This window comes from Centrocercus urophasianus, unplaced genomic scaffold, assembly GCF_019232065.1.
Source record: "Centrocercus urophasianus isolate 14NV4802_14NV808 unplaced genomic scaffold, USGS_Curo_1.0 seq_33, whole genome shotgun sequence".
Classification (NCBI taxonomy): Eukaryota; Metazoa; Chordata; class Aves; order Galliformes; family Phasianidae; genus Centrocercus; species Centrocercus urophasianus.
The window spans coordinates 792,000-814,004 of NW_024884900.1; the positions used below are offsets into that span (position 1 = coordinate 792,000).

At 44.7% G+C, this 22,005-nt stretch overlaps 1 protein-coding gene and 1 long non-coding RNA gene across 7 annotated transcripts in view; one reads left to right on the forward strand and one right to left on the reverse strand.

Annotated features, from left to right (window-relative positions):
• KSR1 (kinase suppressor of ras 1) overlaps positions 1–1,274 on the reverse strand; it is a 67,911-nt gene extending 66,637 nt beyond the window's left edge. For 3 of the 5 annotated variants that reach the window (XM_042830442.1, XM_042830441.1, XM_042830444.1), the window contains exon 1: positions 1,015–1,273. In XM_042830442.1, coding sequence (XP_042686376.1) covers positions 1,015–1,224 — 210 coding nt within the window. In that variant the 5' untranslated portion in view covers positions 1,225–1,273. Of the gene's footprint in view, positions 1–1,014 lie in introns of all 5 variants that reach the window. The other 2 variants (XM_042830443.1, XM_042830445.1) reach the window with 1 other exon arrangement.
• Positions 1–22,005, forward strand: part of LOC122166590 — a 36,802-nt gene that overhangs the window by 4,795 nt on the left and 10,002 nt on the right. The window contains exons 1-2 of one of the 2 annotated variants that reach the window (XR_006170837.1): positions 1,510–1,595; positions 4,821–4,909. This is a non-coding gene — a long non-coding RNA (uncharacterized LOC122166590). Of the gene's footprint in view, positions 1–1,509; positions 1,596–4,820; positions 4,910–22,005 lie in introns of those variants that run through there. The other variant, XR_006170836.1, reaches the window with a different exon arrangement.

Below are 22,005 nucleotides of genomic sequence, written 5' to 3' on the forward strand. Positions count from 1 at the left end.
ATGTTTGTTCTAGGTTCACTATTACAAGGATTTTCCTTCTCTGAGCTTGATGCTCCAGCTCTGCAGCCCGCAGAATTGGGCTAGGGAAAAGGAGCACTGGCCTCCACTTCTGACCAAGCAGGAGATAGGTGGGAACTGTGTACTCTGCTCAGAGCAGCATTACCTGCACATAAGGCAAAGGGAAGCACTATTCAGTATTTAAGGTCAAACAAACGGAACAACTCCGAATTCCTTTCCAAACACTCATGCATACAGTCAGATCGTGTTTGAAAGCATCAAAAAAGCACACGTTCTCTGCATAAAGGATTCTGCTTAACGCCTCTGAACAGCGGAGCATCTCTCCAACGTGGACCGCAACGCCGCCGTCAGCCACACCAACGGAGCGGAAAGGAGGATCGGATTAGATCAGCGAAACCGAGCCAGGGACAGAGAGACAGGCCTGGAAGGACAGAGCAGGAGCCACCAGAAACAAACACCAGAGACCCGCGGGAAACATCTGCGCGTCCAGCATCCTGGGACAAGGCACGCGGCGCCTCGGCTCAGCCAGGCACTCCGAAAGCACCTCCGGTCCCCGCCTCGCCCCGCACCTGCCACTCTGGGCGCGCAGTCCGCCACAGGCCGGCAGCCGGGCGGCAGCAGCGCGGAGGGGCGGGGGCTCATCGCGGCCTGCCCGCGGCTCCCGCACCTGTCCGGCCCGGCGCGCCTTCCCTCGCCGCGGGCACCGGCGCAGCGCTGGGCCGGCGGGATGCCTCGCTGCCGGTGGCCCGACGGGACCGCGACAGGACGGCGAGGCCCCGCAGCTTGCGCGGAGAGGCGGCCGATCCCCCTTCCTGCTTCCCTTCCGCGTCGCCTCGCTCCCCTCTACGCCCGGGCAGAAAGGAAGGGCTTCTCCCTCCCCCTCCCCTCTCCTCCCCACGGCCCGGTACCCTGAAAGAGCGCCAGCTCCCGGCGCTGGCGACAGGGCCCGGCCCCTGGACCGGCGCATCCCGGCGCCGGGGCTTCCCTGGCCCGTACCTCCAGGGTGCGGATCTCCTGCTGGGTCAGGTCGTTGGACGCGGCGCACTTGGTGCGGAGCCCGCGCAGGTTGGACAGCGAGATGTCGATGAGGTCCTGGAGCAGCCCGCACTGCTGCACGGTGCTCCGCACGGCCGGCCCCGCCGCCTCGCCGCCCCGCTCCTTCCTCTCCAGCATGCCGGCGGCTCGCAGGGCAGCCGCTCTATCCATTCCTCGGCATCAGGGAGGCCGGGGAGGAGAGGCGGCGGCGACGGCGGGGGGAGCGGCGGGCAGGGAAGGAAGGAGGGAGGGAGAGAGGGCAGGAGGCGGCTCGCCCCGCCCCGCCTCTCCTCTCCTCTCCGGGCAGTTACCGCGTATCAGCACGCAGCGCGCCGAGCCGCGCCGCGGAGCGCTCGTCCCGCGCAGATGGCAGCGGCTCCGCGAGGGGGCGCGGGCGGCCGCTCCGCCTCAGCGTTCCTGAGCGGGAGCAGCAGCGGCTCCCGCCTCAGCGCCCACCTCGGCGTCCCCCTGTCAGCCTCAGCGGTTCCCGCCTCAGCCTCTTGCTGCCTTCAGCCCACTTTACAGTCCCCCGGGCCCAGCAGGTACGTCGGGACTCGGGCCTCGCCCCGGATGAGCCCGGCCGTTGGCACACCGAGAGATGGGGAGAGGAGTGACGCCGGGCCCGGCCCGGTCCGCCCTGTGGGATGCGTGGGCCGGGGCTGATGGTGCGTTGCCCCGCTGCGGAGCGGGTCCGGCCGAGTCCTTGCGTCTGCGGATGCCAAATGTCACTAGAACCAAAACAGAGCTTAAAGACAGCGTACAAACAGTGCTGTAGGTTTTCACCAACGTCCCACAAAAGCCCCTTGGTGATTCCAGGTGGGTTGGCCGTGGCCATGGTGAAGCTGGAGGCGCTGGAGCCCTGCTCCTCAGGTTGAGGAGTTGCAGAGTTCAGCGGCCCTGTCGTGGTTCTGTGCTGGTGTGCGGATACAGACCACGTGCTGGCCTTAAGCAAGTCCCTCGCCAAGGCCATAGAGCGTTTTCCTAAAATAGGGTTTTCCAGATGTTCTGTCAATCCGTCAGATATGTGTGTTCTTTGACATATGTGTCTGCATAGTAAAGGCCAGGCACATGAGGTGGGTGTTATTAAAAACAACTTATAAACACTTAAATGTGATACGGATTTATTGATATCGTGAATAAGACAAAATGGCCTTGTGAAACCACCATGGGCTCATCTTTCACAGTGGAAATTCTAGAAAAGTGGCACAGGTAGCTGCACAGCAGGTGCAGTGGCTGCAAGTGCTGTCTGTTGGGCTCACCCAGAGCTGTGTGCATTGCAGTAGCGTGGGACACATCCCTGCAGAGCTGACCCGCCCAGCTGCCTGCACAATGAGGGCTGTTCATCTGATGTGACGGATGCAGAAGGACAATGTAGTTGTGCTCTGCTGATAGGAGATAGCCTCTTTCAATGGATCAGATTGACAACAGGTTTAAAAAACCAGAATGATGTCTGAGCTACGTGTGGCAATACAGAAGAAAGTTTTATGCAAACTAAAAAAAGGGGGGAGGATCTGTGGATATAGGACATGAGATAGCGGAGCAGGGCAAATCAGTCGACACAGCTGTTTTTCTCATGATTAGATGAATACTGGTCTACGCGTTAGTTTGGTTGTCCTTGCATCAAATAGTGTGACGTACTCTGTTTGGTGATTATTCTTAAGAAGGTGGGTCAAGCCGAGTATTTGATTTCATTATTCTTCACATGCTGTAAGTTTCATCCACACAAAGGGCTTTGCTGGATTAGGGTTTCGTTTGCCATGTGATATGTCCTCTGGTTTTGGAAAAGTCACTTACTTTATTACCTCCATCATTCCAACCTAATGAAAAAGTCTTTACATCCCTCCTCTTAGGAGCGCTGAAAGTTTAGCAATGGAAATTGTGGTTTGTAGAAGTGTGACAGACTGTAGTCTTGAATTACAAGTGTCTGGATCTTAGCAATGTTATTAACAGGGGTATTATTATCATAAACATTCTTTGTATACTTGCCTGAGAATATCCATTTGCTAGAAGACAACAAACCAGGTTTATTGCATAAGAAAGCAAACCAGGAAAATTATGGGCTATGCATGACAAGATATTTGGCATTCTCTCTGAATGTTGATGTACTGTGTTGTGAGTGCTGGGCTCCTGAACTGGCTACAGTAAGTAGGCAGCACTCCAGTTCCAGTGCACAAGACTGCCCTCCAGGCCTGCATGGAAAAATGTGCTGACTAAACAGTCCTTGCCATGAATTCTTGTCCCTGCTCAGCACTGCTCAGTGGCTTGCATGTTCATGAGGCTGTCACCTTTGCAGAAATGGAGAATGTCTGAGTGCTCTTCTGTGGAAGAAGAGCGCGCTGCTCTCTTCCAGGCTAGCTGCTTTGACTCCCACAGCTAGGCAGGAAAAACAGACATAAAGATGCTCACACTAATCCATGGGAACCTCTTCTGCTGAGGTGAGCCCCAAAGGTGCCTTAGCAGAGGACCACAAGCTGGGGTTTCGTGCCAAGCTGCAGCCAGCCTTCATACAGGGTGAGCGCTGAGCAGATGTGATGCTGAGATACCTGAGATACCAGGAGCAGATTTTTGTGAACACAGAGGTGAGGAGGCAGTGTAATGTTTGAGATTTCATGGTCAAGGCTGGCAGGATTTCACAATAAGTGTGTCCCTTATTCCAGCCCCACAAAACCAGCTATGACAGAGCACCATTTTATACTGTTCTCACATATGTTCACATGTATGTTTTAAGGCCTTTATGTAATTCCTTAAACACACATTTCACATACTGCTTTTATCAAGCCTTCTATTACCTCTTTAGGTAACTTGTCCCAATTACAATCTGCTATCACAACACTGAATTTAGATGATGAGACTGAATTACTCAGTTTGATGTGTTTAACACAGATAATAGAAACCTGTTTTAAGAAAATTCAGAGTTAGGATTTGAAGAGCTGAAATGTTAGGTGATTCAAATAAAAGAGGCCTTTATTATTGATGATTTTCCCCTCAGAGACTTCCTCCTACACAGACAGTATGAGTATTCCTTTCTCTTTGCAGTGCAGTGCAATAATACACAGTAATTCCTGCATGCTTGTCTGCTATGAAATTAAGAAAGTTCAGTCCTATTTTTAGACATGCTGTTAGGTAGTCTTTTCAGAATATGCAGAAAGAGTGAAGATGGCGAGGTGAGGTTCATGGGATATATTCTAATCATTTTCCTCAGTATAAACATCTCCATTGCCTACAGCAGAACCAAACAATGCATATGAATTTGACATTTGCCTCTACACCTTCAAGAAAATGCATAGCGTAGAAGTTTATTTCTCCCACAGATTTTTTCCTGCTCAGCTGCCTGTTTGCTAAGCGTAGTGCAATAATTTACAACTAAGGGCCAAGTTGGATCAAGCAAAACACCCACTTCTTTCTGTCTACATCTTTTCTCCCTTCTTTTATATCACTGGTCATCAGAGAAACCAAGAATTTATAGCAGTCTTCTGCCACTTAAAATGGCAAGGTCAAAAGTGAGGGATGAAACAGTGAATCCACAGGTTTGACAGCAGTATTTACCAGTGGGACCACGGATACATGAAATAAATGGGAAACTGAAATGTGCACTGAGAATAATGGAGGATGTGAAAATTAAACTTTACTGCTATTCTTAAAAATCAATTGCTTTAGTGGGAGAAAGCTGTTGTACTTGGTCGAGATAAGAGAAACAATTCTTGCTCCACGAATAGAGAACATGAGAATCTGGCTGTGTAGCTGCAGTCATTGTTTTCTCTGGACAGGTCAGCAGCAGGGAACTTTGACACAGGACTGGAAGGAAGATCATCGACATGATGTGTTCATCTGAAAAGACCTTGCCTCCTGGAGTCGTGTGAGTAAGCAAGAACTGTAGCTGTTAGAATAAGTAAAAACTGTCTAGCTTTAAGGACTAAGAAGGCTTGAAATTACAAATGTTAGTATTCTATAAAACAAATACAAAGACTTAATATTTATTTTTAGAAACATCTCGTGTTTTGCAGGCTTTTCCATGTTGCAAAAGTACTGCCTTTTCTCTGCTATTTATCACCAGGCTCTTCTGTTTAGACTATAAACTGCTTGGGGCAGGAAGTGTCTTTTACTGTCTCCTTGCACAGCAACGCCTGAATCACAGCTAGAAGCCTCTATGCTCTGCCATAACGTAAATACTAACTAATGATAGCAGGGAGGATTTAGCTCCCGCCCCACTTGGAGGCTTGCCAGTCTGCAGGGTTTGTTATAGCAGCACACTTGCCAGCAGTGAAAACTGACAAACTTCGTTGGTGAGAGATATTCATAGGTCTAACAAGGAGAGGAAACACTCGCCTCTAAAGACAGAGGCTTATGTCTCTGCATGGATAAACATACCAAAGATTGGCTCGTGCTGCCATAACCCCGTTGTGCAATTTATATATTGGCATTATATATGTGTGTAAGGCAAAAAGACAAATCTTTGGTCAACAAAACAATGCATGGGTAATCAAAAATGACGAAGCAGGATTACCTCACAAAATCCTGGGGCAGATAAGCTGCTGCTCCTCCCCTAGGACAGGCATACCCATCCCTGCAAGGAGCTTCCTTATGTTTGTTTTATCTGTGGCAGAATAACAAGCTTATTTGGTTAAATATTATGAGAGTAAAAATAAAAATAAGAAAGAAAGAAAGCCCAACAACCCATAATATGGCAAGGGAGGAGGAATATACTGTGGTGCAAAAAACAGGCTCGTGTTCTACTAGGCTGTGAAGTGTATTGCATAAGGAGATTACAGCCCCTGAGTTGCAACCACAGCTAAAAGTTTTAATTGATTTTGCCGGTACCTCTGTCATTAGTGTATTACAGAGCTGCATCACAACAGCCTCTCTTACACCTTTGAGGAAATGTTCCAAAGCCCATGGTAATTTTCAGAGTTGTTACTCCACATGACTCCATTCCCCCAAGCCCTTTGTTCTTCTTATTTTAAAAAAGCAAAGGAAGTTTGACAGATCAGTCATCTATTCGCATTGCAGTCTGTGCTCATGGATTTGTTTGATATTAGATGGCCACAGAAGTGAGTGAGTCCAGGTTCTGCTTTTGCACACCCTAAGGCCTGTACAGCACTTCAGTGTTTTGGCAGTGTAGTTATGTTGATTAGCATAATGAATAGAAACTCCTCACACCTCTATATGGCTTTCTTTTGCCAGCAAAACTCTTCTCTCTGCCAGTTTTAATGACAAAAGGAAAAAAAAAAAAAAACAACAAAAAAACCCCAGCTTTTTCCTGATGCAGCTTGTTCTTTGTGGAGAGATTTTACCATCAGTTCTTGCACTGTTCATGGGAGGCCTTGCTTCCAGTTCTGCAGCTCTGCTTCCACATCTACATGTGCAGTGCCCCAGAAATGGGGTGACCACATTCACTGCTCAAACAATTCATTATGTCTCTCATCACATACCTAACAAGAAGGCTGTGCTGGCATCAGCAGGGCTGGCTGGATAATCCACATCCCTTTCCATGGGAGGGGCAGGACCACAGAGACCACTGGCTCCCACATCCGCGTTCTCAAGATTCATCTGCACACCTGAGGCAGCCATGTCCTTCCACAGCACATGCTGTGACCTTGGAGGAGCTGCTGCCATCCTTCACTTGTAAAATACCCGTGAAGTTTCGTTGCCCTAAGCATTCTTGCACATGTGTCTTGTAGCTCTTAAGTAGAAAGCTTTGGGAAGAGCCTGAAAAGATTAACATCTTTGCTTTAGAAGGGTTGCTAGAACCATGTAGTAGATAGACATGGAAGGAGTTGGCTTTCTGAAAGTCCAGGTAGGTGAAAATAACTATTCTGGCATAAATTATACATATACATATATAAATATTCCAGTAAATATCTATGATTAGAGTATGTTTTACTTGCTGTAACCTGTAGAGCTGTCTAGATAGCTGAAGGTACAGCATTAGTTAGTTCAGCCAGTGTAAAACAGATTGGGTCAGCTTGTATTAAGAGAGGATGAGTCCAAATGCATCCAATTGGTATTCCTATAGAATTCTTACATAGGAGGTAGAATTCTGCAAGCAATGCCTGCATATATTGGTATTCCTCTTGGCCTTACCACAAGCTCCTGCTCACTGAGTCAGGCTCTCAGAGGCCTGAGAAAGAGGCCTATGAAAAACCTGCAGATAGTCTCAAGAAAGCCTACAACATTGTTGGGAATATTTAAAAACTCAGACCTTTCTTCTGCAAAAAAAATGGCTCAACTATCATCACTATCATCACTACAGTGGAAACATACTCACAAATCAATCATTCTAGCTCTTGAAGAATTGAGAATTAGCCTGCAGAAAGAAAAGCAAACAAGATCTTTCGTTCCTTCCTATTCAAAACCCTTTGAATCAGGGTCTTCCCTGTCAGTGAGTTTTGGATGAAGTTCTCATTCTGCCTTCTTTTTCACTGTCCCTACAGTACCATGAAAATTCAAGCTGTTTCTCTTTACTTCCTTCCTCTTCGTAAAATGTCTAATAATCAGCCATCTGGTGTCCAAGATGCCTTGAGTATTAGGGCATTTCCTTTATCCAGGGGAGGCTTTTGAGAAGAAAGATAAATGTGTTCATGACCTACCCCTGCTGCGTGCTGATTAGGGTCTGGCATTTTTTCTTTGTTCACAAGGATTATTGTAATGCTAAGTTGTTTAGTAGAGAAAAATATTTACAGAGAGAGACCTAGTTTCTGCTGCAGCAGATTTTATGGCGTTCCTTGAATATTCTAATTCAGAATTATATATAACAACATGATAGCTGTAATATATGTTAAAGACCAAGCGGAATTTTGAAGGGAGAAGACAGTGATCTATAGAAAGTGTTGTGTCCTAAGCCACTACATTCTTTTTCTTTCTCAGTTTAATTTGTCTCACACCCTATTTTTCAGAACTAGCTAAAAAAAGTAACCCCTTCCTTTCCTTCTGCACAACAGACTGGTAGCCAGAGACCCAGAGCTGCAATACAAACTGCGTGCGGGGCTCTGTTCAAGCCAGTGATTGTCACTGGGGAGCAAAGGTTCTGTGCACGATGCTGTATACAACTGGGTCAGGTCTCAAGGTAGATGATGGACTGAGGTTTGAGTGTAAGAGGAAAATACTGAAGGTCACACAGAAACGATGCAAAAAGCATCAATTGGACCATACCTTAAAAAAAAAAGAAAGAAAGAAAGAAAGAAAGAAAGCCTAGAGAGTGGGGATGGGTGAGACTAAAATGAAAATAAAAGCAGAATGAAGAAACTGCCATCTAAACTAGAATGAAAACAACTTCTTGCTTTATTTTATGTTGATCTGTTGGCAAAATGCTTCATGTGAAGGAGTTTTGTGTCTTAATCTGTGAGCCCTTGGGAGTTGCAAACTATTGGTTGTCTTGCCTGTGCCAGCACGAAGAGAAGCTGGTAAGGTGCTGTTCATATTCATGGAATGATACTCTGTTCCCATTAGGGTGCAGGCACTAAACATTTGAACTAGGATTCTTCACCTGGTGGAATGCTTATGTATAATAAACAATTTTGGTCAAATGGGAGTTTGTGAGGAGAAGTGAAAAAACACATCCTTAAAATCCCTTTAGACCGTTTCTGTATACATTCTCAGTAAACAAACAGTTATATATATATTTCTTTTTCTTTTTAAAGTCATCTTTAAGAGCATATACCAGCCAAATCCCTGTTAGAACTCCACATACAGTTTGGGCTTTGGATTATAGTCATACAGTATTTAAGCTACTTAGTGCATCCACAGATTAACCAGCAAACAGCATACATTAGCATGAGTTCAAAAAGTAGTAAGCTAAACTAAGCTAAATTTTCTATGCAAGACTGTGCAAAACTTCCTTTAAATGAAAACATTTGGGTGAGTGTAAAGACCCAAAGCTACATGCATATGCTTAACTTTTCAACCAGCAAACAGTCCCCACCCAACTAGCACAGTGTACATGCAGATACATATTTTTCTGATGATGCTACAGAAAATAGAGAAACATATATTCTGCATTCTGCTTATGCACAGTAACACTCTTCATAAAGTCCAGTAGGCATATTTTTTTACATGTATGTTTGATTTGAGTTTCTTATATTAAAGCACACCACAGTATAAATGTTCTCCGTTCTGGTCCTGTAATTATCAGGTGTGATTTTCTTAAAGATTTAATCATGATAGCAATAGAGTCTCATATAACAGAGCAGTTCATACAAATAGAGGTAATTTAAAACCATATACTTAGAAAGCTAAATTTTGATCCCTAGCTTTTTTTTTTGTGCCAAAAAGCCTTTGTGCCAATTCTTTTGCTAACCTGGGTGTCTCATGCATCTTCTTCCTGCAACAGATATGAGCCGTGTTAATCAGTTATACGCATGGCTTATAAGTACTTTGTGGTCTTGCTCCAGTGCATGAAACATTTTAGGAAGGCAGAGTGAGTAAGGTGTGGACAATCTGAAACCCTGGGCTGTAAAACTGAAAGGTACGGTGTTAGTGATGGCTCCTGTTATTGGCCCCGACTCAGCCAACACCTTTAAACAGAAGTTGTCCTGATAAAGTCAGGCTTGGAGGTACACTTCTGTGTCCAGCTGAATCAGGGCACCTACATAACAAAGCGACTGAAAAATCCAGCTCTGAACAGACTTGTTTTGTGGTGGTCAAGCTTTTATTCCCTAGCCGCATTCTATGTGTGGGCACACTGCACTTGCACTGCAGTCTCGCTGCTGTCCTGTTCTCCTGTCTTCCCAGCAGAGAAGGCTGTAGCCTGCTGATACAGTTTATTCAGTTACCTGGGGTGGCTGGCAAAAAAATTTCTTTAGACAGGAAGCGCTAGAAAGCCCAGTTCTGTCAGTAATGCTAGTGGTGGGGCTCTGCTGTCCCAGCTCTGCACAAACACGAGCTCCAATCTTGCTAATAACTTCTAGAGAGAAAAAGGTCCTGGGTAGTGCTTGTCAGCATTTGAATTCCGTCTTTCAATTTTCTGCCAACTCTTCTTCAGTCTGCATCACGCTCATCAGCTTACACAGTAACAATGTCTCTGGAAAAGGTTTGCCCCAGAATCAGGATAAGCAGAACGTAAATGTTAGCAGGATCTGAGCCAAAATTTTGAAGATTCTGTCTCTCACCTCACAGCATCAAATGGGAAACTGTTTGCATTCATGGCAGATGAATGTCCAGGAAGGATCAAAATAAACCCCTGCCACTTTCTCTCATATCTGAGCTTAGTTTTTCCTGATCCAGCAGCTCACAAGTTTGTTTGCCTTTGTTCTCACTGCAAAACTAAAGAATTAATTCAACTGAGAAATAATCAGCTACTGCCTGCTTCTGCAGTTCACAAGGAAAAAGTCCCCATTGTTTTCTGATGGGGAATACCTCCTGAGGAGGCCCCAACACTGGTCACAATAGGGGCAGAGATCCCAGAGCTGGGAAGCGTTTTTCTTCAAGATGTAAGACAGGTACAGCACTGATTTTAAGTCCATATTTCAGTGCCATAGCAGTCATATGACAGAAGCATTTACTCTGAAGTCATGTTAGTACTTGATTTTAATTGCTATTGCACAGGCTTTGCCTAAGCACACTTTAAGGTGCTCACTCGAAGCCAAACGTTTATCAGCCCAGGGTAAAGTGTTTTGCTAAGTGAGAGGTTAAGCACTTTCCAACCTTATTGATTCCATGATTCTTTGATTTTAACATTCTGGGTAGTCTCTCCATTACAGGAAGAAGGGCAGCAGAAGCCCAGCTTTTGTCACTGGAATGATCACTCTGCACCACAGACTGGTTGTTTTCATTAAGACAAAAGAGCAAGTTGAAAAAGCTAACACTTAATTCTTACTTGTTGCATTGATCTTTTCAGTGTGTCTGCAAGTTAGCTGTGTAGATCTAATTTAGAGCAGAGGTAAACTCCCCTTGACTTTAGTTAGCTTATGATCCAGTTCAGAGCAGGTGCCGTGAGGCTAAATGACCTGTTTGTCTGGGAAGGCAGGAATTCTAATGGCAGGTCCTAAAATTGGTGTCACTGTATTCTTTGAGCATAGTGATGGGAGAAATAAATCTCTGTGAATGCAAAAATTTGTAAATTTATAAGAAACAACAACAAAAATAAAAAACACAGAAAATAGTTAAGAAAACAAAGCTTTTCTGCATCTCACATGTGGTAGATCCTACAGTAGCTTGGATACAGTCATCAGAAGGAAAGAGGCAATGAAGTTATGGTCTTAGTTTTAGTTTGATCATCATGGAGTTATTCAGAAACTAAGATCTGTGTGTAGCTGGGAATGACAACTGGTTTACACGGCCCTTTCCTCTCTGGGATGCAGTCTCTCATCACTGATAGCAGCCTCTCAGTGTCACAGCACTGATAGCGGCCCCCCAGTGTCAGGAAATAATACTAACACATCCTCTTTGCAAAGTTATCTAAAAAAGCAGAGAGGAATTTTTTTTCTGGCTGTAGTTGAATGACACCAGCCCTACAAAAGCCATCTGCATGCCAGTCCTCCTTCCTTCCTTGCTTTTAATTTCAATTCTTTTTACAGCCAATATATTTCCAAACACTCCACAGGAGACTCTGAGTTGACAGCTTTTGCAGTTTCTGGTCATTTGTATTACATTAATGCAACAGATTTGCAGCAGACCTCATCCTATATAATTTACCAACAAAACTGGAGTAGCTCAAAGCATAGCACTTTTAGCTAAGAGGGGAAATTGGCAGAGCAGAGCACAAGAAAGCAAATAGGTCAGCTACCCAGACTAAAGAACCGATGGATTAGCATGGTATCTGACATCTCAGGTGCTCATGTTTCCACCATTTGATACAACTTCTGTTTATTTTTTGCTCAGATGAACTCCCCTCTTCCCTATTAATAAACTTGTAGTTACAGGGAAAGGGAATGTTGGCATGAAGCAGCACACTGTGTTTCTTTCCCATGGGAAAGTCCTGTTCAATAAAAATTGAAAACTACTTTCAAAGGCAAGATTTATCTTGGTAAATCTATCTGTTCTTCGAGCCAGAATATGTTTCTAGTGCCATGAAAAACTAAGGGCTATATTGTGAAACTTTTTAGGCAGCGTGAGGAAAGAGTCCCCAGCCATAGCCTGTGGTTCACTGGCAGAATGTGTTTCCAGTAGTTTGGCTTCCAGTCAGTATAATAATGATTTCAGAAACCATTTCAAAGGGAACAATGACCTGTGGTTGAGACACTGAGACTGGGGCAGTCTAGTTCAGTTCTTAGATCTTTCAGAAAGTATAGCTCTGGGCAAATCATCCAATCTGCTAGCTTCCTCATGGAGTAGAGAAGACAATGTTTCCTCTCTCTAATATCTAAATTTAAGCTACATAGAGCACTTAAGATTTCAATTACAAGGATGAAAAGATTTGATCAATACCCTTGCTTCCCAGAATCCCTTTCAGTAGGTCAGATTTTGCCAATTACAATGGTGCAATAAAAACAGTTCCCTTGGTTTAGTGGAGTTAGTCCAAACATTCACCGAGCTAAATCAATTCAGAGCTTGAAGTACTGGGTCTGAATGTGGGGTTTTTTTTGATGGGATTGTGGTCACAGTCTGCAAGTTCTGTAGTTCTGTGCCATCTCTGAGATTTGCAAACTCCTCCAAATTCAACAGCTCAGTTTGGTAATATATGGTATATTTTACCAAACATGAAAACAAAAAATGCTCCCCCCTCAAATGTAATTTGCCCTGAACAATTCACATCTAAAATGGGAAATCTGAAATATCAAAATCACAAGGATACAAATGCTTCCGTAAGGATAATCAGGATATTACACTTGCTAGTAATTTTATGTATATGTTCAAGCTATGAAAGAACTCATCTGGTCCTTTTCCATTCTATAGTTCTGTTACAAAGCTATACTTCTGTGGAGTTTCAGCACCTGGCTCTTCTAGATGTCTTCAAAATAGCAGCTAGCAAATTGTTACTCTCTGTATTTCTTCTACATCCTGACCCCTCTTGGACCCTTCAAACGGGAAGTTTCACAGGCAGAAAGGTTGCTACAGAAGTATTCCCAGCTCCACTTACCTGCCTTGGCCCATCTGAAAAACAACAGAACTGGAGCTGCAAATGTCTTTCTGCTCACATCTTTCCCTGTCTCACATGCTCCAGAGCCACACAATAGGGAACTGTTTAGAATATCATAGTGGAGTTTTGCCTACAGCAGTTACAGCCATCTGCAAAGAATTCACATTTCAAGACGTGCCAGTTCCAATGTATTTGAAAATCACAACTAGTCAGCAGGACTGGATGCAGTCTGCATTGCAAAACGCTTGGGTGCTCTCATATAATTGCATAATCCAATATTGTGAACTCCCTCTTCTCAGACAATGTGTTTTAGATATTGACTGCACAGAAGGTCAGCTTGTGCTAGAAAAACAAACAGGCTTTGCTTACTACAGCAGTATAGGGAAAGCTGGGAATAGGCTATGAGAGGGGACATTTAGCCTTGTTGACTGTTTGTTACTGTGATGTGGTCTAACACTTCAACCTAGCTGTTAGCAGTCCAGACTTAATGTTTTCTTTTTTGTACCATGATGTGTAGAGGGAAAAATCAAGATTGAATTCTAGTTACATTAGTCATTATGCAGGCAGTTCTCAGTCCAAACCTCTGTCCAAGTGCATGAGACATACTGGTAAGAGGTGCACTGTGCACCAGAACACGGCACACAGATACACAAATTTCTGTTTCATGTAGTACACTGCCTCTGCTTATGAAAATACTAGGTAGGTCAAGGCAGTTTGTGGAATCCCTATGTATGGGAACTGCTGAGTCACGGCCTGAACCTCTGATGGATCACCTGAGGTGAGCCATGAGTCCGCCATGGGAGCACAGCTGAAGGCAATTCACCTGTGCTGCCGGAAGGGGTGGAGCCTGGCTGCACCTCTCCTAGACCTATTGAAGAGCTGATTGCCGGTGGGGAAGGATCTTGTCTGGAGATCCCTCCTTCTGGTGTTCTGTGGGTGAGCCCAGCATAAGGGTAAGCCTTCCATTTATTCTCTTTTGTTATCATAATCTACTTCGCCTAACTCTCTTGTTTATTTTGTGATTGTAACATCTTAATACCTATTGATTATACACCCTAATAATGTATGTATTGATTTGGGGCAAATTTCCCAGGAGAGTGGAGATTTTACAGATAATTAACCCTACATGTCTAGGGAAGATAAGCTTGTGATGCGAGTTCAAAGCCTCAGCATGGATTATTACTTACAGACACTGAAGAGTTCTCAAACTTTCCCATGAGAGAAGCTACATTTGGAGGATACAGTTAGCCACAAAATCCAAATTGCTTTTTGTCATGGAATTATCCAACACATCTGAAGGTCCAAGTGATTGTAGTGAGCCACACAGTAATTTAGAGTTAGACCAGAACTGGATGTCTGTTCCCTTTTCTTCTTGTTCCTTGAATCAGGTTATCCACGCTCTTGCAGCCTGCACAAAGCAACATCTCCAAACAGAGTAACTTTCCTCCTGGAGAAGTAGTTGGGAATTAAAAGTAGGGTAAGAAAAAAATAAATGTATGCATTAGCAGCTGAGCTGAGAAAAGAACTTGAGCTTTGACATTCAGTTGCTATTCCTATAGCAAGCTCTCACCTCAGATTAAAAGCCTCTGGATAATCCCAAAAGCTGAGGCTACAGCTGCATGAGAAAGTAAGAGAAGACGTGGGTACAAGACAGAAGTCGGAAAAAAGGCACATGGGGTTTTTACCCCACCAGGAGCCAATGAAAAAATGACCATGCAACATTATGGACAGAGACATGGCTGCAGAAATGTTAGGGACTTGTTTTCCCTATGGAGTATTTCCAAGTTTTTAAGGCTCTAAATAAAGATGCATGCATTTTTCTCTAAAGGGATGCAGCTAGAATGGCACAGTCTTCCCTTACCAGGGACACAAGAAAAGCAGAAAAACAGTGCTTAATTAAGGTATAATTTATTTTTCTCTTCAACAGGGAGCTGTCACTGTTCTGTGAGGCAGATAAGGCAACGCATTAGAAAGGCATATAAATTGTGCTGCCAGGGAAACCTGGCTTTTGTTCTTGCTTTGTTGCTTTCTTTAATCCCATGTATGGCATTCCTGCTGCTGGGGCATGATAGAAGCTTGTAAATAATGGACAGGCATAGCACTCAACAAAGTAATCACAGTGCACATTTGCTGGGCAGAGAGATTCTTCAAAGGAATATATGCTTAGAGCCAATTACATGCAGAGAAATCAGAAAGATAACAGATGTTAGGTATTCACTGATGGCAGGTATAGTGGTTAGGAGAGAGGGTGGAAATTCAAGCAGAGAAAGACAGACTGACAAATAACAGTGTGTAAAGCTGTGTGCACTTCTGTAGGGAAAAAGGAAACTCAGCAAATAATGACAATCACCAGTTCAGCAGCAGCAAATAATCTATTATTGATTATCTTCAGTGCTCAGTTAAGCCACCTGAATTGGGAATGCTGCGAGTTTATAGCTGGAGGTACCTTGTGTGTCAGGGTACCCAATGCATGTCCTAATGACAAGCAAGGCAGGTTTAGTAAGCATAACAGATCCATGCAGTTTAGGATGCTCTCCTTACAGTCAGGTGCAGTCTGAACACCAGGTCTGCCTCCTCTGGTGATTTTTAGAGGAGCAGAATCTCTAATACAGGACAATAAAAAGAATTCTTCCAATGTGCTCCTGGTAATAAAGGCTGGTTTTAGACATAGCACACTCTCCAGAGATCCCAGTGTGGTATTAGGAGAGAAATGCAGTCTGGCTTGCTTTTTTGCTTGCTTTTTTGGCTCTATATGATATGTAGTTTTGGCATATCACACAGGTAATGTCATTATCTGTTTGCAAACTGGAGCCAATCAAAACGTTCCTGTCTCTTTCACAAGTTTTTGAAAAGGTCGATCAGTTAATGAGGAGTAGTTTATCACAATAAATGGTATTTAGAGGATCATTTTTAGAAGTTCTAATACGCTGGGCTCTAAACTGACTTCAGAGATAAGTGCTGTTCAAAGTCTTGCTGCACCAAGGATGAGAAGCTGGTCTGCTGTTGTGAGTTACAGGCAGAGCTGAAATCAGACTACGGTGAGCTCATCTGGTAGCCTGGGTCCTCATCCTCTGGGAAATGCTGTGTAATAGTGAAGTGGTGTAAGGAACTGTTGATTCTGAAAACCAGGAAAAGGCCTGCACTGGCTCGTTCCCTTGTGGCTGTGGGCAATCCCTTCTGATTGTTAGCTGGGACAATGATGGCAAGAACAGGAACGTAGGCAAGGTGTAGGAGAGGGCTCTGACATGGGCTGTTCTGGAGATCTGTGCTGGATGGCCAGAACAGCACAAACAGCACAACAGCTCCTTTCTATTCCTGAAAGCTGCAAAAAATAAGATGAAAGCAGGGTAACTCATTAAATTCCTACTCAAGCTTTACCTACATGGAGAAACAGTTGTGTGTAGCCAAGCTTTTTATACTAGCTTGGTATTTTTAAGTTATTTGGCAAAGTGGATAAAAAAAATTGAGTACACACCAAATCCAGCTGAGCTGTGCTGTCAGATGTTTCAGAAAGGTTCTACCAGGTGTGTCTCAGCTCCAGAAATAATGGCCTTTAGCAGGAAACTAAGGTTTACTGACTCAGATGATGACATATTAAGGGAGGTAAATAAATATCAACCTCGGTTTCAGGGAGCAGAGCATTTGACAGCCTTACCAGCCTTCAGGCCATGCTGCAGGAGTGCTGGGCAAAGGCTGAGGTATCTCAGTAAGGATGTGTGCACATCTTGATGTGACCCACATCAGCTCACATACGCAAGTGGGACGTGCAAATTTGGGTTCTGGAAGTCCCAAGAGCAGAATGGATTCCACAACCGCTTGTGAAAGCAATCGCTGTACTTTCCCACATAGTAAGAACAACCTCATAGAGATCCTGTGTATTAAGAAAGGGAGAAACAAAAGACTGCCAGCAAGAGGAGACTGGCAGAGGCCTCCGGGAGAGTTTTCTTATCTGAAGTTTGCTCTCCAGTGACCCAAAATGGCTGCTTATCTGTAGCAACAGTGGATTGATTTAAAAGTGCAAGAAAACTCAGAAGAGCTTATCGAGTTACTTAGATAAATACTGTGCAGTAATGTCACAAAGGGAGTAGATGACAAGCTCGTAATGGAAATGCAATCCTTTACTCTCACTGGGAATCAAGGATTTTGTCTGAGCTTAGATGGAGATTTGAACTATGGAAAACTTTGGGACGTGCAGGACTGGGAGCTTAACTCCCTCCTGCCTAGGATTTACAGTGAAGGGTTTGACAGTTTTCACACAGTGTAGGGCTATTTAAGGATCCTGGGATAAAAATGTATGAATGCTTCTTCCCTGTAAGAAGAGCTGTAGAACAGATGCCTGCTGTCTATGCGGGCTGCTGAACACAACGCGTTGATGTTGCAGATAAGAGCAGCGCTTATTTCCTGTTCCCTCTGGGCTTGATCCAGTGTCTCAAGTCCAAATCATCTCCAAACTATTGCTCTTTCTACTCAAAACAGACACAGTTCTTTGAGACACTGTGAGTGTTGCATCTTCCAGGAAGCTAGAGAGAGAGACAGCGCTGGGAGTTTCTTAGAGAACCAAGTAATGTCTTGGTTCAAACCACCTAAATCCTTACTGGAGGGAGCAGTTGGTAACAAGAAGGAAAACGATTTACCTCTGTGATTCATTGCTGGTGAAGTGAATGTGATGTGTCCTGAGAAAGTCCTTCCTGGATGGATGATTTTGCTTTCCAGTACATTCAGATCTATGAGTAAGGAGTGCAGTCAGGACAATGTCCTACTTTCACTGTAACTGAAAAGCTGTGAGTGCAAGTCCCTGAAACACCTCTGCAAACTTTATGAGAGCTGCTGGTCCTCACTTTGTGGAACACAGGGACAAAGGGGTGTCTGAGATCCTCGATGCAGGTGTCAGCGACAGGAGAGGTGACAGCTCTCCTGCAGCTCATCTCTTCACACTGGCTCCAGCCTTGCTCAGGGTGGTGCGTGCAGCTGCTGAGGCTTCATCAGCTCTGGGAGAGGAGCAGCACGCACTGCTTGGAGCGAGGCTCTGCACCTTGGGGTGACACAGCACTGAACAAACGGCCTGCCCGATAGCACTGCACAATTCTGCATTTTCTCCTGCTCCTGGAAATGACTTAAGTAAGAAATCGGCTGGGCCAACGTGTTATTGCTCTGGAGCGGAGCCTCTAACCAGCTGAGCCAAGCGCCTCGGGTCTGTAAATCTCCCTTGCGCACGGCGTTGTCTGTCCGGGCTCCCTGGCACCACGGCAGCGATGCCACAGGGCCCCGAAACCAAGAGTTTCGGCCCGGCTCTGATTGCGAGGCTCTTAGCGCTCGGATGCCCCCTGCAGCCCGCCCTGCCCCGGAGCAGCTCCCTTCCCTTCGGGCCGCCGGCAGCGGGAGGGGAGGGGGGAGAGGAGGGAGCGGAGCGGAACGGAACGCAACGCTGCCGGGCGCGGCTGCAGTCGGTGCTGAGCTCGGCGCGGCGGCGGAGTCCGAGGCAGCGTTCTTCGAGAGCGGAGCGTGTGCGTGGTGCAGAGGGTGAGGGTGGATGTGTTTCCTTCTCTCCCTTCTGGGTTTCCTGTGCTCTCCCACGTGAATTCTGTAAAGTACAGCCAAGGGATCCTTGTATGCTTTGAGCTGTTTGCAGGAAGTTAAAGAACCATCTTTATTTAAAACTAAATAAATTAAAAGTGGTCCTCTTGCAGCTACTGGAATACCAGCGGCGTTAATAACCCGAGAGTCAGCCCTCTCCTGCTCCTTGTGTTCTTGTACCTCGACTCCAAGTGCTGCTTCATGCACAAGTCATCCATGCGGTGCAGGCAAACGCAAGCTGCTCTCCCCACATCCAGTCACTGCACCTAAACAAGCCTCTCATCTCATACGGGCTTCTTACTTCTGAACCTAAATATTCTTCACTGTGTCATGCACATATCTGTGGTTTTGCCCTCAGGAGCTGCAGTCAGGAACTGATTCCCCATTGCTTGAGACACTAGCAAATACTGATAGAGGCAGACCCAGAACAACATAATGGTTCTCACTCTCAGTTACACAGCGTATGTTTGTGTTTCTATATGTGTTTATATATTACAGTGCCTTTGAACTCAGGTACAGATGTAATCTTTTGCCACAACACTAAAAGCAGGCTCCTGTGACCAGAAATACTATTGAATTCAAACAGTGGTGAGAAAAATAACAGTGCTGGGTTTAAAGGGTAAGGTTTTCCTGCTGACACCCAAGAACAAGACAAGGTGTCTTTAGGGCTTGGCACCTCAGGGTGCACATCTGTACTCCTGGGCTCGTTTGCAGAGTGAGCACTGAGCTGTGGCTGCTGGCATCCTGTGGGTGTGAGGAGAACATCTTCACAGATGGACCAAAGCCATTAGTCAGTAAAAAGAAAAGTAGCACTGTGGCAAGCTCACTGCTGGGGGAGGAACCCAACAGGCTGCAAGAGAGAAGGTATTTCATTGTGAACTAAAACTTCAGGGCAGTTTTGCCATCCAGGACGGCTGACCCTACTTAGCTGTGAGGAGATTTTGTGCCTTGTAATCCCCCATTGATCTAGATTACTTTTTTATTTAAAGAAACTGACCTCCAGCAGCTACACCACATCTTCTCTGGCCCAGAAAGCGAGTCCAGAGCACGAGTACAGGAACAAAAATTCTAACTTGGAAAAAATGAGGTGACCCATATTTGGCCTCAATTAAAAGGCCAAAGAAAACTCAGGATTTTATCTTATAAAATTCTGAACATTTGACTAGTAGATTATGTCGTCTAACAGGCCCCATTAATTCTGCTTCTCAGTTTATAAATTAAGGGGTGCCAAATAATCAGCATATTTGCTAAGCAATAGGGCATTCTTAAAATCCTGGTTCAATGTTACTAGTAGTCAGCTGCTTCCTTTCTTTTTCTTTTTTTTTTTTCTATTTATTTTTTATTTTTTAAGAAGGAATGCAGACCTTCATAACACAAGCTTTAGCCAGTGGCACAGAAAACCTATGTGTACTTGACACAGACTTCATGCATTTCTTTGGGGTAAGTTCCTCAACTTCTGTATATTTCAAACATGCTCCAGAATTTCTCTGCCTCCCAAAGATATAATGATGCAGAAGTGGTTGGTGCACAGATGGCTTACTAATGAGGCTGGTCATTAGTAACTAGTGGTCATACTATGTGCAGAGGGAACTGGAAGGTAAGAATATTAAAGGCACAGTAGGCATCATTTGTCCCAACTTTCAGACTATGTCATGCAAGTCACTTGTGGTCCCTTCCCCCTGTAAATGACACTCTAATGCATTTTCCTATACATTTTCCCATGGTTTTGATAATTGAAGCCCCTTTTCTCCTGAAAAAGTTCTGTTGATGTCCACAGGTATTCCATGCGATGGTGTAAAGTCAGGCAGTTGTCCCTTCAGTCTTCATCTCAGTAATGGTAACAAGCCCTAAAAGACATAGTCTTAAAACTGCAGTTTAGGCCTCTGCCTAAAAATAGTCTTTGAACTTCATGTGGGCTAGAGACATGATTCCATCAGTGCTATTCCTGGAACTTCTTTCCTGTCCATGAGCACTGCTCAGCTATAAGCCTTCCTAAATGCATTTCCTTGCAGAGACCACTAGAAGATAAATGGTGGGTGTGATGTTGTAAGCCTGAAGTTGCTTTGTCAAGCTCTTTGTCTCCAAGCGTGCGTGTGATAATCACTGAACAAAACCCAGAATTATTGCTGCAGGTATTCCAAGCAACTGTGCATTCCTACTGCACACCGCCACCATCTTCTGTTAATTACTCCTTCATTATCAGAGTTGTAACATAGCCTTGTGCCCATAGTTTGGGGAAACAACTGTACACATCCCTGCTGCTGTATGAGGAAAATATGCATTTGAAAATGTAGTCCTTGTGATAAGTGAGGGTAGTTCTTCCATTTTATGCCTCTGGGAACCATAAGCCCACCCAAGGTACTTTTAATAACAGCGAGGATAGGCGGCTTAGGCTGTACTGGAGGGCAGCACCTCTACAGAGTTCAAGTGCTGTGGAGACATGATAATTGTGAATAGAAGTTGTTCTGTCTTTATTGACCTCCTACCTTGCTGTGCTGCTGTTTGGGGTGGGTCCATCCAATCCTGATGGCATCTGTATTCTGCACAGAGTACAGCATTAGGTCAGGTCAGAATAGTGCCTGGCTTCAGGTAAGATGTGAAAGAATTGATGACTTAACTAGTTACTAAAAAAATGTGTATCTTTTGACTTTTCTTGGATAGAAGCCAATATCCATGCACACTCCCCCCCAGTTCCTGGCTGGATACCCCTTGTTTGTCCCTGGAAAGTGTTTGAGACAAAAAATTGTAAGTGATGGTATCCATAAAGAGCAGCAAGAACATTGTTCCTGTGCTGCAGGAAGATTACCCTGATGGCTCAGAGGAGGGAGGTGGCAGGATGTGAACTGTATTCTTGGTCTGCAGATCTGGCCCTTGTGACTCAGCCTCTCCAACACATCTGCCTGATCTCATAATCTTGCAGTTAGTCTTGCAGTGTTTTCACTTTAAAGCCCTATTTCCTGGAGTAACATGGTTTCTTGTAAACCTCAGCTTTCACTACAGTAACAAAGAAATAAGATTCTTCAGGATTTCAGATAAAAAAAGAATAAAATAAGCTGTGTGAGATCTACACAGGTATGGCTGTGAGGGTCCTGGAATGTGGCAATAAAGAACATAATTGTATTTAATGTTCCTTGAGTTAGCTTCATATCACTTTTCAGATGTTTGATTGCCTGCATTTAACAGCTCACGTGTAACGTAATGGGACAGTGTTAGGAACCGGGGCACCAAGAGCTTAAAGCTACATAAAGCAGGAAGATGGCTGCAGAGGCAGAAGTGGACTCCAGTTAGCTGAGTGATTAAATCCAGCTTTCCCACAGCTGCCTCCCTGGAAAATGAACTGCTATCTTTGTAGCAGTGAAGGATGT